Source organism: Eptesicus fuscus, chromosome 13 (assembly GCF_027574615.1).
Source record: "Eptesicus fuscus isolate TK198812 chromosome 13, DD_ASM_mEF_20220401, whole genome shotgun sequence".
NCBI classification, from domain to species: domain Eukaryota; kingdom Metazoa; phylum Chordata; class Mammalia; order Chiroptera; family Vespertilionidae; genus Eptesicus; species Eptesicus fuscus.
The window spans coordinates 1509351-1525458 of NC_072485.1; the positions used below are offsets into that span (position 1 = coordinate 1509351).

Sequence of the window (16108 nt, forward strand, 5' to 3'; positions counted from 1 at the left end):
ATATATACGTGTATTAATTTTTAGTAACTGTTGAGACTCCTTTGCTATTGTCTGGGAAATTGTCCTGAGTAAATAGGAAATGTTGTCTTCTGCAAAACACACATGACAGTAATTTCAATATGAAAATGAGAGTCCCCCTCAGTAATGTGACCATGGATTGAGGTAACTAGATTGGAATGACTCTCCATATGAGCACATTTCAGGACAGAGGAGTTGGCTGTAAGACAGGTATTGGAGGTTTATGGATATAATTATTAAATATGAAATAGGACCTAAGGTTAGACTTTTCCAGCCTCTTCCTGCTTTGTGCAAGGCGAAGTTGTCCAAGATACAAGTTTTCATTGTAAAATTGGCTTATTAGTCCTAAAATATCATATATAGTGTTGGCTTTGTATTTTTTTGTCACTTTTTTCTCCAGTTTTTTAATTGTGAACTGTCTTCTGCTTTTTTCTCTTTCTGTGTGTCAGCTCAAGTTCCTCCTTTCTTTGTTCTCTTTGTTGTTGATGCTCAGCTTCCTTGGCCATACACACTTACATGTACAGTGTTTATTACATTGGAATGCAATTTAATATATATTCTTTGAGCAGTTTTAGTAAATATTGGTTGATAATGATGGTGATGTTGACTGGTCTTGCTAATTTACATGGTCTCTACTTACTTATTCTTATAAAATGCAAACATATAAGACACATTAAAGCAATACCAAAGAGCTATTCCTTCATTGTATTTTAGAGAAGAATTTGCTTATGTCCTGTTTTGGGGTGTTTTTTTTTTAATATATATTTTTATTGATTTCAGAGAGGAAGGGAGAGGGAGAGATAGATAGAAACATCAGTGATGAGAACCATTGACTGGCTGCCTCTTGCATGCCCCCCATTGGGGATCAAGCCCGCAACCCAGGCATGTACCCTGACTGGGAATCGAACTGTGACCACCTGGTTCATAGGTTGACGCTCAAAACACTGAGCCATGCCGGCCAGACTCTGCTATTTTTATTCACAAGTAATTTGTATTGTCTTGTCTCTTTTAGGAGGAGAGCATTCCCATCGCTTTATCTGGTAGGGATATTTTAGCTAGAGCAAAAAATGGAACGGGCAAGAGTGGTGCCTACCTCATTCCCTTACTTGAACGGCTAGACCTGAAGAAGGACAATATACAAGGTTAGTTGTTTGTTTAAACTGAAAATGATAATTTAGACCTTGGAGCTATGTAGAAGATAATTTTTTTAAGCTAGAATTTACATAATCTGGAATTAGTATTTATCCTTTTTTTTCCACAACTCTTTAAAGAGATTTGTAGTTTTCAAAAATGTTTTTATATTATGCAGTTTTGATAATATTCCAGTGATACAGGCAAAGTAAGCTATTGCCTTATAGATAGGAACACTAAGATCATGAAAAGTTAAATTGTTGGATATTATTACTTAAAAACTATGGAACTGTGATTTCTCTTATATGTGGAGTCTAATGAACAAAAATAAACAAAATAGAAAAAAAAACTATGGAACTGAATTGTTTCTGTGGCAGCTGTGTGTCTGCAAGTTTCCTATAGAAACATGAATCTCTCTCTTTTATATATAATTTACAGAGAGGAAGGGAAAGGGATAGAGAGTTAGAAACATCGATGAGAGAGAAACATTGATCAGCTGCCTCCTGCACACCTCCTACTGGGGATGTGCCCGCAACCAAGGTACATGCCCTTGACTGGAATCGAACCTGGGACCTTTCAGTCCGCAGGCCGACCCTCTATCCACTGAGCCAAACCAGTTAGGGCGAATCTTTTCCCTTTAAAGTCATGTGTTTTTGGAATTTTAAGATCTGAGGCAGTAGGGAAGAAACATTTCCATGCTTGTACCCCGAGTAAGCTAAGAGAGTTAAGTTTTCACTTCTAAAGTGGTTTGTTTGTTTTTTGTTTTTTTAATTTTCAGCTGTTGTGACCTATAAATATCATTTCTCCCATCTTTCATTTACCTACTTTCATGTGATGTAAATGAACCTAGGGCAAGAGTTCCCTGTTTGGGTGTTTAGACTAGTGAGTCTTTTACTGAAATATTAAATTAATAAACTTTAAGCAGCTGCCAACTTATAGGGAACCCTTTAAAGGTTTGTAATTGAGAATAGAACAAGACTTATAGCAACATATTTTAGGAAAAGTTTATATCTGGATCACTAAGCGGTTTTTTTTGTTTTAATTTTTTTAAAGATTTGTTCATTTGACGTTTTGGAATTGGTTAGGCCTATTATGATTTAACTTTTTAATATGCTGAGTATCTAGATTGCAAGGAGCAGTATTTCTGTAGCTTCTTAAACTCTTAAAATATATGTTATTTTTCCTATTTTCTCTGTTGCTTGTTATTTTTCAGCAATGGTGATTGTTCCTACAAGAGAACTTGCTCTACAGGTCAGTCAAATTTGCATCCAGGTCAGCAAACACATGGGAGGGGCCAAAGTGATGGCAACCACAGGAGGAACCAATTTACGTGATGACATAATGAGGCTTGATGATACAGGTAGGAAATAGCTGATACAAGGTCACCGAGCTCTCTGAGTGTGATTTCACACACAGTGCTTTCTGTCAGGAGCTTATGAAAAATTGTTTTTAAGAATTAATAAGGGTCCTGGCCAGGTGGCTCAGGTGGTTGGAGTGTTTTATCGTGCACCAAAGGGTTGCGGGCTTGGTTCCCGGTCAGGGCACATACCTAGGTTGAGGGTTTGAACCCTGAATGCAGGAAACCAATTCATGTTTCTTTCTCTCTATATCTATCTATCTCTCTCTTCCTTCCTTCTTCTCTTCTTCCCTCTCTCCCTCCCCCCTTCTGTGTCTTAAAAATAAAAAAGATAGTAATTGAAATGAAAAATGTAAATAAAAGCAGCAAATTGATATTGTGCCTTTCTGATTGGCAAGACCAAAAAAAATTAATAACCAATAACATGAGTTTGTGGCAAAATAGGCTGCCTTACAATATAGGCATATAAATTGATGCAGTCTCTATGGTGGGCAAGTTGGCATGTTTCAAAATTATAAATGTATATTTTCAAGAATCTTTCCTAAAGAAAGAATTGGGCAAATGCAAGGTTGTTTACTACGTTGTGGTTTTGTAGTACTGAAAAATTGGAACAACCTAAACATTAGAGGATAGTCTGAATGGAATTCCACACAGCCATTAAATAATGAAGCGAATCTGTATTAATTTTTATGAAGGGTTCTCCATGATACATTACTGTGTGAAAAAAAAAAGATAAAACAATGAAATCTTACATACAAAATTATACATAGAATATTAGATTTTCATATGGTTGTCATTAGATCAGTTATTATAGTCTTCATACTGCAGTTATTTTAAATGATTATCTCATTTGATCCTTATAACAATTTCCTGAAGACCATTGCTCTAGTTGAAAAAGTCCACTATATTAGAAGCCTGGTATGCCTTTTGTTATTCATTAGGGATTGTCCTAAGAAGGAAATATGCCCCTTATTTGGAGCAAGTGATTTGGGAACCTTGAGCCCATCCCATGTAGAGGTGAAACAAATAAGTATATCTTAGTCAACCTAAGATGAAGTAGAAATCCATATCCTAAAATACAAATCTTTGTCTCTTTGTACCACAGTAGTCCCCCCTTACCTGCAAGGGATATGTTCTCAGACCTCACTCACCTCCCCCAGTGGATGCCTGAAACTTGGGGTAGTGCCAAACCCTACACGCACGCGCGCGCACACATACATACACACACATTATAAATTAGGTAAGGTATTAACAGTAACATAATAAAATGGAACAATTACAGCAATATCTATACTAATTAAAGGGTAATATGCTAATTAGAGCAGACATCTTCCAGACGTCCATCCGGACAAAGCCACAGCGGCTGTGAGGGCCATGGGCTGGCGCCGCGGCCCCTTTTGCAGAGGCGGTGAGAAGGCAGCGCCACACCCCCTTCTGCAAAGGTGGCATGGGACAGGCCGTGGCTGGCCCGGTCCCAGGGCTGCCCCTTCCGCAGAAGCAGCCACAGACAGTAGCACGGGCCCAGTTCAGGCGCCTCAACCTCTCACAGCCCCTTCCCCCAGCCAGCCTGGCCCCAGATCACCCCCTGCCCACCAGTGGGCAGGGAGCGAGGGCTGAGGGCCGGAAGCATTAGTGGGGTGATGGGGCAGCGACCAAGGGCTCCTGGACTGAGCGGGGGCGGGGGGGGGGGGGCAGGCCAGGTTGAGAGCCACACACACACACACACACACACACACACACACACACACACACCCCGCACAAATTTTTGTGCACCGGGCCTCTAGTACTGTAATAAAAGTTATGTGAATTTGGCCTTTCTCAGTTCACATCTACCACTCATAAATTTAATGCCTTTTCCATCTTAACTAAGCACTTCTATGGACAGTGGTCATAAGTTTCCCAGTTTGAGGTATGACAGCAAAACTAGCACAAATTTCTTTTTCTTCACAATTTCATGGGTAGAAGATTGATTCTCATCATACACCTTAGCAAACTCGGCTTACATTTTTTTTCTTATGTAGAGAACTTACATTTTCACTTAAAGGATTCATGTTCCGACTTCTCTTTGGCACCCCCAAATTACTAGCATCACCGCTCTTGCACTTGAGGCCCTTTAATTAAGTAAAATAAATGTTACTTGAACCCCAGCACTGAGGTACAACCATCTGACAACCTAGATGACTCCTGAGTGGAGTCTCAGGTGGTCAGCAGATACACTAGACAGAAGGGTGCTTTCCATCCTGGGCAGGTCTGAGTGAACAGGTGCACGTTTCCATCACATTTTTCAAAATGGCTCGAAATGTAAAGCCTATGAATTGTTTATTTCTGGAATTTTCCATTTAATATTTCTAGACTGCATTTGACTATGGAAAGTGAAACTGGATAAGGAGGGACTACTGAATTCCTACCTCTCCAACAATGCAAATCGACCTTCCGGCAGAATGTCCGGTCGCTATGACGCACACTGACCACCAGGGGGCAGACGCTCAACACAGGAGCTGCCCATAGGGGCCTCCCAATTGCCCCCCCCCCGGTTTCCCACAGGTTGGCCCTATTTGCCGGCCAGGCCTAGGGACCCTACCCATGCATGAATTTCATGCATTGGACCTCTAGTAGATATATATTTTTAAAGGTTTATATATGTATGCAAGCCTTTACTACATCCTTTTTGCCCAAGCTAAACTTAATGAGACTGTGTTTTCTAATCTTGTGTAGTGCACGTGGTAATAGCTACCCCTGGGAGAATCCTGGATCTCATCAAGAAAGGAGTAGCAAAAGTTGATCATGTCCAGATGATAGTATTGGATGAGGTAATGTCTCTTCATTTGGAAAGATGCTATTCTGTATTATTCTGAGCTTTATTTAGAATTGTCAGGGACTGAAGCAAAGGTTCTTTGTGTTTTCCTTATGATTTTCTAATAAACACACGATTTTTGTCAGTTCAAACTAATTTGCTTATAAAACATGTTTTGCCCTTTAAAGGCAATAGATGATATTTATAGGAATAGGTCAGCCTTGTGCCTTTCTTAGGGATGCCAGATAGTTTGGATTTTATTTTTATTTTTCAAGATGAGAAGTTGTTGAATAACCTCAAACCAAGTTCATGCTAAGTCTCTTTCCATTTAGTGATACATCTTAAAAGGCATGTAATGTCTCTAACCCCTCATTTAGCGTATAATATTTTATATTTGGTTTTTTTAGTCTCTGTTACATGTATTATCTCAGTAAGTAGTAAGTGCCTTTAAGAACTTACTCAGCTCTGTGTCCTTGTGTCCCAGTAGTGTTTTATACATACAGTACATCACTTAATATTTTGAAATAAATTACTTTTCTATTTGGTCTGCATTTTAGCTAGATAGATAGATTGATTGTGGTCTAATTCAGATCCGTGTTGTTTTTTTCTTTGAGTAAGGAGAGAACATTTATTATTCACTATATACTGACACTAAGTGCTTTACATGTTTGTTTGTTTTTAATTTAATTTTTGCAACAACCTTGTAAGATAGGTATTCAGTGAAGTTACTATAGTGAGTACACATCCTAATTTAAAAATTGTGGAATGTGAAGAATTGATTGGTTAAGCAACCTCCCAGTGTAGTAAATTGAAGGAAACAAGATTTCAATCCAAGTAATTTGACTCTGCAGCTTATACTTTTAACCAGTATATCATACTGGCTCTTTAAAGGAAATCATATTAAAATTCTGTCATGGAATGTGCCACCATTTCCCCTGTCGATGGGTTTTACAGACTTTCCCCCTTCTGAGTCACTGGGCATGTGCCTGGGTGCTGCCGGGTTATGTGGGGGGAGAACTTGATGTTCACCACCAGGAACATTCCATGAATGCTCTTGTGGGTGATGCCGTAGTGACCAAAGACCTGGACATTGGCTGGCTGTTTTTAAAATTGTCTTCTCTTGTGCTGCAGGCAGATAAGTTGCTGTCACAGGATTTTGTGCAAATAATGGAGGATATTATTCTCACGCTACCTAAAAACAGACAGATTTTATTATATTCCGCCACTTTTCCTCTTAGTGTACAGAAGTTCATGGTGAGTGTGAAACAGATGTCCTTGGAAGCGGGGCCATCCTGTTACTCATGCATATATCTTTATTCACAATTATATCTTCTTGTCGGGCTATAGTATAGGCTGATGTGTTTTTAAGTTTTTGGCTTTTTTTATCAGCTGATAAGGTTTGTTGTGCATAAATTAACTGAATTTTTAAATAGTAATTTGATTAAATTCTTCATTGTTCACTTTTTGGTGTCAGGCTGACACAGCCATTGATGCTATATAAATTGATTACAGCCTAATCCTGTACACAGAGTATAAAATAATAACTTAGTTACATAATCTGACTGTTAAACCTCACATTTTATTGTAATTTATTTCTTCATGAAAGATTGTGTATATTTGTTTTCAAGAAAGCTGCATCCTTAAAGCAATAGTTTTTTTCAGAGAGATGTATAGGATATATTTTGAGTTTAAGAGATACACTCTGATTTCACTTAAGAATAAGACTTCTATCAAACGAAGGACTTGTATGCATGCATATAAGCATAAACAATGGACGCAAAACTCTGGGGGGGGAGGGCATGTGTGGGTGTGGTGTGGGGGGGGTAATAGTAAGATATGTACACATATAATACCTCAATAAAAATATTAAAAAAAAAAAAAAGAATCTGAAGTCCACAAAAAAAAAAAAAGAATAAGACTTCTGTTTGTTTGTTGGTTTATTTATTTATCTATTTATTTTCAGAATTCCCATTTGCAGAAACCCTATGAGATTAACCTGATGGAGGAATTAACTTTGAAGGGAGTAACCCAGTACTACGCATATGTAACTGAGCGCCAAAAAGTTCACTGCCTCAACACACTTTTCTCCAGGGTAAGGAACAGGGCTCCTGAACATTATCTGTTACTTAATCCCAGTAAAACACAATTGCATCAGTTTCCCCACCACTTTAAATGTTTTTTAAAAAGTCCTTAGCTTTTCCTGAAAGATAGTTTCAGCTGATCTGAAATTGGGGTATAATTGACAAGTCTTAGGTACTTTTAATTTAATTTTATAATAGTTTGACCTTAATTAAAGTTGATTCTTCATGTTTGCAGTAATTATAGTCAGTCCTCGTTTGCAGGTACTGTATTTGCAAATTCGTACTTGCCAAAATTTATAACCACAATCGGTACTTGCATAATTTTGAGGTCATTTGGACCTGCATAACAATTTTGAGTCATTGTGCATATTCCCAACTGAGGTCATATTCATGGCCTATTTAATGCCACATCTTTTTTGCATTTTTGTGACTTTTTTGTTTAAAAGCATAGTGTTAAAGTGCTGTCCAGTGCACCAAAGTGCCTCGCAGAGGAAATGTGTATTAAATAAACTTTGCTTGCACAGGCATGAGTTATGGTGCTGTTGACCATGAATAAATAAGGTGTCTTTAAACAGTAACACAAAACCAAGGCTGTTGATTCATTGATGAAAAACTCATGGCCAGCCCTGGCTAGTGTGGCTCAGTGGAGTGTCGTGCTGTACACCAGAAGGTGGCAGGTTCAATTCCAGGTCAGGGCATGTACCCAGGTTTCAGGTTCCGTCTCTTGTCTGGGCATATGCGGGAGGCAGCCAATTGATGTTTCTCTCTCCCCCTTCCTCTCTCTAATACCAGTTTTAAAAAACACAAAAAAAAAAACCTGTGACCAGATGTTCACAGGAACTACCCTATATTTATCCTAGGAGCAATGGTTCTTTATTCACTAATTCAGTATTTGCAGCAACTGTTGTATTTTTTGTTCTTGCTGGCAATTGTGTGCCCTTATGAAATATACTGTGCTACAATAAAACTTATAAAGTATCTGCAAATATTAAGGAAATGAATAGTATTTACAATTTTTACAGTTTTGCATCTTTTGTGTCATAAGACTCTCTGTCATAGACCATGGTTTTAACATTTGTTTGCCAGTCAATATTTTCAAGATGTGCAAAGTAAGTAAAGGTGTTTTCCCACTCATGTCTCTCCCTCTCTACCCCCCTGTGCTCAGCTTCAGATAAACCAGTCTATCATTTTCTGTAACTCCTCTCAGCGAGTTGAATTGCTAGCCAAGAAGATTTCTCAACTGGGTTATTCTTGCTTCTATATCCATGCTAAAATGAGGCAGGTGAGTGTCAAACTAGAACTTGCACAGATTTTTAAAACACTTTATCTGAGTATTTCTTGGGATTTTGTTTTAATGCTCCTCCAAATGTCCTGAGTTTAAGAAGAAATTACTCCTTAGTAGATGAAGGACCCTTCATTGTAACCTCCTGGAGGCCCAGCTTTCTAACTGTGAAGTAGGGTAATAATACATACTCCTCTCTCCAGGAAGATGGAGATAGTGTCTACATATCTGTCAGCTGTCAAGAGGGATACAAATGTCAGACTTTATTCCTTTCTTTCCCCAGGTTATCTCTAGTTTTGCACTATTTAATACAATAGCCTCTAGCCACATGTGGCAATTTAAATGAAATAAAATTAAATCAATTTAAATTTTTCAGTCACATTAACCACATTCAAGCGCCTCTTTACATGTCACAATCACCTACGGTTTTGGACAGTACAGATACAGAACATTTCCATTATTGCTGAGGATTTTACATTTTTAATGTATCTGTGAACCTCCTCAACCCAAATATTTTTTTATTTTTTTTTTACTATTTGCCTTAAGAAAAGGATGGAATCTCTAAATTTCTGAACTTTTTATTTAGCAGAGAATAAATTAAAAACAATAATGACATTTGTGTGTGTACCAAGTGAAATTTCATGAAAAGCAGTTTCTGTAGACTTGTCAAGTTTAAGAACTTAAATTAGTTAACTCATATTTGGTTTTCAAAGAAGCTTAATGTCATGGATCAGATACCACCATGTAGGCGCCTAGCAGTTAGAAATTTTCACAGGAAATGAATTTATTCAGCTAATGAGAATATTTTAAAATGGAAGAATTTTGTGCTCAAAAGATAAGCCAGTTTGCCAGATGCTAGATTTATAACTTCTTAGAATCATTATGTATGCTCTATTTTTGATTTTTAATTGGAAAGTAGTTATTTTAGCTTTTGTATATAATAACTAAAAAGGTAAAACAGTAGATGTTTGGTCAAGCCAAACTTGGCATCATCTGTTGGAAACATTTTTAAAGGGTATATATACAAAAACATGGTGAAAATTGTTACTTGAAATCCACTTCAGCAAAAAATCTAAATGCCTTTGACTTAAAATAAATACAACATATAGAGATTATTAGTTGCTTATTAATGCCCATGGGAAACCAATTTATGGTATGTTTTTAACCTTATAAATATATGTATATTGAATTGGTCTACTTCTCATTTGTGTAAACAAATTTTGTGCAGGAGAAATAGTGGGGATTTGGGCCTGTGTGTCTGAGGTGTCTGAGTTTTGGTCAAATGAAATGCATTACTCTCTTCCTAGGAACATCGAAATCGTGTCTTTCATGATTTTCGAAATGGCTTATGCCGCAATCTCGTTTGCACTGGTAAGTATTTTTTATTTCCTTTATCCATTGCTTTTTCCCTATTTCTGCTCTGCTTATTTGTCCATGTTACACAACAGGAGCCTGTGACATAGCCTAGCTCACCCTGGTACCACTTCCAGAACTTCTGAAGTGGAGAAGGAGCTGTGGTTAACTCCTGAAATCAGGTTCCATATCTGACGCTGCAGAACACTGGTTCTGGCACTGATCTCTTACCTACCTTCCAAACAAATTTTGGAATTTGTGTGTCTTCTGAATAGCATACAGGAGTGAATTACATTTAGCATACACAAAATGAATTATATTGTGAAACCATCTATGTTTTAGAAATTGCTTATCGTGGCCTTTTGATTTTTTGCCAGAAGCAAATTAATCTGAATTTTGTTATATTTTCACAACATGAAGAAAAACACGGGAGGCAGGTGGACAATCAATTAGACAACGCAAATGGATTCAGTATCCTCCCATCTCTTTCGTTTTTTAAATATATTTTTATTGATTTCAAAGAGGGAGGGAGAGATTAGAAACATCAATGATTAGAGAGAATCATGGATCAGCTGCCTCCTGCATGCCCCCCACTGGGGATGGAGCCCACAACCCAGGCATGTGCCCTTGACTGGAATCAAACCTGGGACCTTCAGTCCGCAGGCCAACGCTCTATCCACTGAGCCAAACCAGCTAAAGCTCCTCCCATCTTTACATTAGGAATATAATCTTAATATTGGTATAAGATTAATAGTCTTCTGGCCAGAGAGAAAGCCTAGAATTTTTAAAAATTGAGGTAAACACATAAATAAATCATGTATATTTGAATATTTACATGTGCATCCAAATCAAGATTTAGAATATTTCAAGATTTGTGTTTTTAAAAACATTACTGTAGAAATAAACTGAAATTTTTAGCAGAATATTTAATTTACATGAATAAAAAGGACTGTCAGATATCTTGCATACCTTCCTGTTTATCTTGTTTCTCTGCCTTACATTGAAGAACAGTTTAATATAGCTGTAATTAATACATTTATGTTCACATTTGTCATTTGCCATTAAGCATTTCCCTGTTTGAGATTTTTTTTTTCTTAATTTTACTTATTGATTTTAGGGAGGGCATCGAAAGTGGTCGAACAACACTTATTCATTCATTGGTTGCTTCTTGCATGTATATTGGGACATCACTCTAGTCAACTGAGCTACCCAGCCAGTGGGAGAAATATACCCCCCCAAAAAAATGTTCTTTGTACTTATACACTGATATAAATTATTGTGATTAATGCTCTTTTTAAAAATCCTCACAGAATATTTTTCTTATTGATTTCTATAGAGAGAGGGAGGGAGGGAGGAAGGAAGGAGGGGAAGAGAGAGGGAGCACATCAATTGGCTGCCTCCCACACGTGCCCTTGACCGGGAATCAAACCCGAGATCCTTTGATGATGCTCTAACCACTGACCAAAGTCAGCCAGGACAATGGGTTTTATATTTAATCATTACTTGCAAGGTTGCCCTCAGGTTTTTGAAGTACCAATGCTTTCTTGCTGATTTTTCAGAACAATAATGTCATTAAATTAATACTGAATAACATGTATAAATGTGTAAGTAAATACCTGTAAAGTACCAGCCCTTTCTTCAAGGAGCAATGGTTTAATGAGTGTTAAAAAGGTGAACAACATTAAGAGTCTAGCCCTAGCCGGTTTGCTCTATCTCTCTGACTTTCCCCTCCCTTCCACTCTCTCTAAAAAAATTAATGGAGCCCTAGCTGGTATGGCTCAGTGGAGAGAGCATCGGCCTGCGGACTGGAGGGTCCCAGGTTCGATTCCGGTCAAGGACACATGCCCGGGTTGCGGGCTTGACCCCCATTAGTGGGTGTGCAGGAGGCATCTCTCATCATTGATGTTTCTTTCTCTCCCTCTCCCTTCCTCTCTGAAATCAATAAAAATATATTTTTAAAAAATTAACAAAAAATATCCTTGAGTGAGGATTAACAACAACAAAAGTCTAAAGCAGGACCTGCACACTTTATCTGTAAAGTGGTGGATAGTAAATATTTTAGACTTTGCACACCTTGTTGTCTTGTTACAAGATATTGAGCTCTGCCATTCTAACTCAAAAGCACCCTTAGTATATAAACAAATGGGCATGGGCTCACTGGTTAGAGTGTTGGTTTGTGCACCAAAGGGTCACAGGTTTGATTCCCAGTCGGGTATGTGCCTGGGTTGCAGGTTCAATCCCCAACCCATCAGGAGGCAACCAATCAATGTGTCTCTCACATCAATGTTTTTCTCTCTCTTTCTCACACACACACACATCAATGTGTTGTTGTTGTTTTTTTCTTTCTCTCTTTCTCTCTCCCCCCCTCCCCCTCTCTTCCACTCTATCTAAAAAAAAGTCAATGGAAAAATATCCTTGGATGAGGATTAACAAAAAAAAAAAAAAATAACCTTTATTTACAAAGACAGGCCTTGGACTAGATCTATAAGGGACTGAAGGTAATTTGCAAATGTGAATTTTATAAAGTGGTCGAACAACACGGATTTGAACTGCATGGATCCACTTAAATATGGGTTATTTTTCAATAAATACAGTAAATGTGTTATTGACATTTTCTTTAAAGCTAAAGGAAATGTTCTTAAGATGATAAGAAAAATTCTTTATTGTAAGAACACAATATATAAAACATCCTATGTAATAAAGAGCTAATATGCTAATTAGACCGGATGGTGGAAAGACCTGCCAGAAGACCAGTGGGTGGGGGGCGGGGCCTAGAGGCAGCCTGGGCAATGAGGGCCATGGCAGCTGGGCTGTGAGGGCTGAACCCCTTGCACGAATTTCATGCATCAGGCCTCTAGTATAACATAAAATATGTGTTAGTCAACTATGATATTGGTAAGGCTTCCGGTATAGTAGGGTTGGTTATGTTAATAGTTAAATTTAGGGGGAGTCGTACACACAGATTTTCAACTGTTGCGGGGGTAGGTGCCCCTGACCCCCACGTTGTTCAGGAGTCAACTTTAGTAAGTAATCCAAAATTTTCATAGGAGAGGGAAGTAACTAGCTGAGGTTATCTGAGAATAGATGGAATTTTAACTGCTTTGTAAGCTAGGTAAGATTAAGTTAGGGCCGTGGTCAGCAAACTGCGGCTCACGAGCCACATGCGGCTCTTTGGCCCCTTGAGTGTGGCTCTTCCACAAAATACCACGGCCTGGGCGAGTCTATTTTGAAGAAGTGGCGTTAGAAGAAGTTTAAGTTTAAAAAATTTGGCTCTCAAAAGACATTTCCATCGTTGTACTGTTGATATTTGGCTCTGTTGACTAATGAGTTTGCCGACCACTGAGTTGGACTGGTGTCACAAATGATCCATAGAGGGCTGGGAGAAAGGTTCAAGGGAGGGTAAGTGGATGGGTTTGGTGGAGAGGAAGTTTTGAGGAGATGTGTTAGAAAAATAAGGTAAGACCAAACATAGAGGAGGGCCTTGAATATCATTTAAAGCAAGTAGTTACAGATTCAAAGTAATATTTTTGAAATATTATGTCCATCATGGATTATTATGTTGGAGTGAGGAGCTGGTAGAAGAAGGTAAACCTAGTTATTAGCCTATTGTTGTTTCTATTTATAGTTTTCAGAGCCTAAATTAGCATAGTAATTGTGGGATTAGCTTACCTCACACATATTATAAATAATTCAGCAAAAAACAGACTAAAGAAAATAAAATTACTGGTTATTCCTGAGATTTGTTTTATGAGTTTACCAGTTATCCTGGTCTCTTCCTGTATTTGCAATTACCTTAGACCAGTGGTCGGCAAACTCCTCAGTCAACAGAGACAAATATCAACAGTACAACGATTGAAATTTCTTTTGAGAGCCAAATTTTTTAAACTTAAAACTTCTAACGCCACTTCTTCAAAATAGACTCGCCCAGGCCGTGGTATTTTGTGGAAGAGCCACACTCAAGGGGCTAAAGAGCCGCATGTGGCTCGCGAGCCACAGTTTGCCGACCACGGCCTTAGACCATTTTCTAAAATTTCCTTGTAGAATTGGGCAAAGATAACTTGTGACAGAAAGTTATTTGTGATAATGTGCATGAAAGGTAATGCTAGTAATTTGAAAATGCATTTAATTACTAAGTGAAAGGAATACAGTTAAGGTATACTAGAAATATTTGTTAAGTAGTAGTATAGTACCAAGACACATGTTTAAATGCTTAAAATTGCTTAAATATTGAAAGTTATAATGGAGGTTTTTGTTATTGTTTTTTAAGATTTGTTTACCCGAGGTATTGATATACAAGCTGTGAATGTGGTAATAAACTTTGACTTCCCAAAGCTGGCAGAGACCTATCTCCATCGTATTGGAAGATCAGGTGAGGAAAGACAGGAGATGCTCTTTGTGGACGTTTGGGGTTATTTTGTTTTGTTTTTTGTTTTTGTTTGTTTTTTGAGAAGTTTAGTCACTAAGTTTTGTGGGGTTTTGTGTGAAATAGTGTGGTAGCAATGAGAACAGCGAATTAAAACTAATACAGTTGTTCGGTGTTTAAGACTAATTTCTAGTTTTTCTAGAACACTTATTAAGAAAAGTTAACTACCATATGCATAATTTGAGGTAAAATTAACAAAGAAGAAACTTCACTTTTCTGGTATAATCTGTAACTACTGTTTAGTATGTGTATTTTGGCAACTTTTGATAAAAACACCTATTTTGTCCTTTGAAAAGGGTAAAATGGGAGTGCTTACTTTTGGGAAGTAATGTGAATATGAGGAGAGTAGAAAAGTCGTTTCCTAAACCCGGAGTGGCACTGGACAAAAACATTAACTCTTTATGGTTTTGACGCTTACAGGCTTACACATGCACATTCTCATATTTAACTCATTTTTTAATTAATTAAAAAAATTTTTTTGTTAGGTCGCTTTGGTCATCTTGGCTTAGCTATCAACTTGATCACATATGATGATCGCTTCAACCTGAAAAGTATTGAGGAGCAGCTGGGAACAGAAATTAAACCTATCCCAAGCAACATTGACAAGAGCCTCTATGTGGCGGAATACCACAGCGAGCCTGTAGAAGATGATAAACCATAACAAGCATGTGTGTACCTACAGAAGAGCTAAGTGGGCATAATGTTTAAAGAAAGGAAAGAAATCAAAATCCTCTTTCGTGGGGGCAATTTGATGTCCTGGCATCCGTAACAGCAATGTAGGGTGGTAAAACACTTGTTGGCATAAATGACAGTAAAATAGCTATCTCTTGGGTGAAGTTGTGGTCTGTCTCATTAGAAAATCTATAAATGTTGTTCTTGAATGCAGTCATCCTAAGTAATATGATACTGGGAGCAGTCAGCAGAGCCAAATATCAACAGTACAACGATTGAAATTTCTTTTGAGAGCCAAATTTTTTTAACTTAAACTTCTTCTAACGCCACTTCTTCAAAATAGACTTGCCCAGGCCGTGGTATTTTGTGGAAGAGCCACACTCAAGGGGCCAAAGAGCCGCATGTGGCTCGAGAGCCAAGGTTTGCCGACCACAGCCCTAGGCAATTATCTTTTTTTAAATGCCCACTCTGGTTTTCTGCACCACCCTCTCATGTAATCGTTTGGTGACTATTGAGCTCTGATAGAAATGCCCAAAACAAGGCTCAACATAGAGGAAAGTAGACTTGGGGAGTTTTTTCTAAGGAAAATATGATTTAACTTGAGAGCTGATGAATACCAAATTAGCAATAAACATTTTACCTGTTTTTAGATTTTTCAAATTACTTTCACTTTTTAAAAATGTTAAATGTCAAACAATTCTTAAACATAAAGCTAGCCACTGTTTGTTAGTATATTGGCAAGCTATTACGTTTGTGTAAGGTTGAGAAAAGAAGTTGCTTTAAGTGTTGTGAATGATTGCTGGCTGAGGCCAAAATTATCAGGCTCTCATTCTGCCTCTAGAATGCCTGGCAGACATTCCTTAATCCTGCATGGCCTCTACAGTAGGCAAGAGTTGAGTAGACGCTATTACAGAGAGAGTGTTTGGAATGGGGATGTAAAAACCTGTACACCCTAGTTCATATTGTTTTCACAAATGTTAATTTTAGGTTTCTTCTG

General features: G+C 37.8%; 1 protein-coding gene across 2 annotated transcripts in view; it reads left to right on the top strand.

The window, feature by feature from the left end:
* The window catches only part of DDX6 (DEAD-box helicase 6), a 36013-nt gene that overhangs the window by 15557 nt on the left and 4348 nt on the right, over positions 1-16108 (top strand). The window contains exons 5-13 of one of the 2 annotated variants that reach the window (XM_008150095.3): positions 1031-1160; positions 2363-2509; positions 5222-5316; positions 6432-6554; positions 7264-7392; positions 8547-8663; positions 9971-10034; positions 14284-14385; positions 14925-15107. In XM_008150095.3, coding sequence (XP_008148317.2) covers positions 1031-1160; positions 2363-2509; positions 5222-5316; positions 6432-6554; positions 7264-7392; positions 8547-8663; positions 9971-10034; positions 14284-14385; positions 14925-15100 — 1083 coding nt within the window. In that variant the 3' untranslated portion in view covers positions 15101-15107. Of the gene's footprint in view, positions 1-1030; positions 1161-2362; positions 2510-5221; positions 5317-6431; positions 6555-7263; positions 7393-8546; positions 8664-9970; positions 10035-14283; positions 14386-14924; positions 16105-16108 lie in introns of those variants that run through there. The other variant, XM_028158439.2, reaches the window with a different exon arrangement.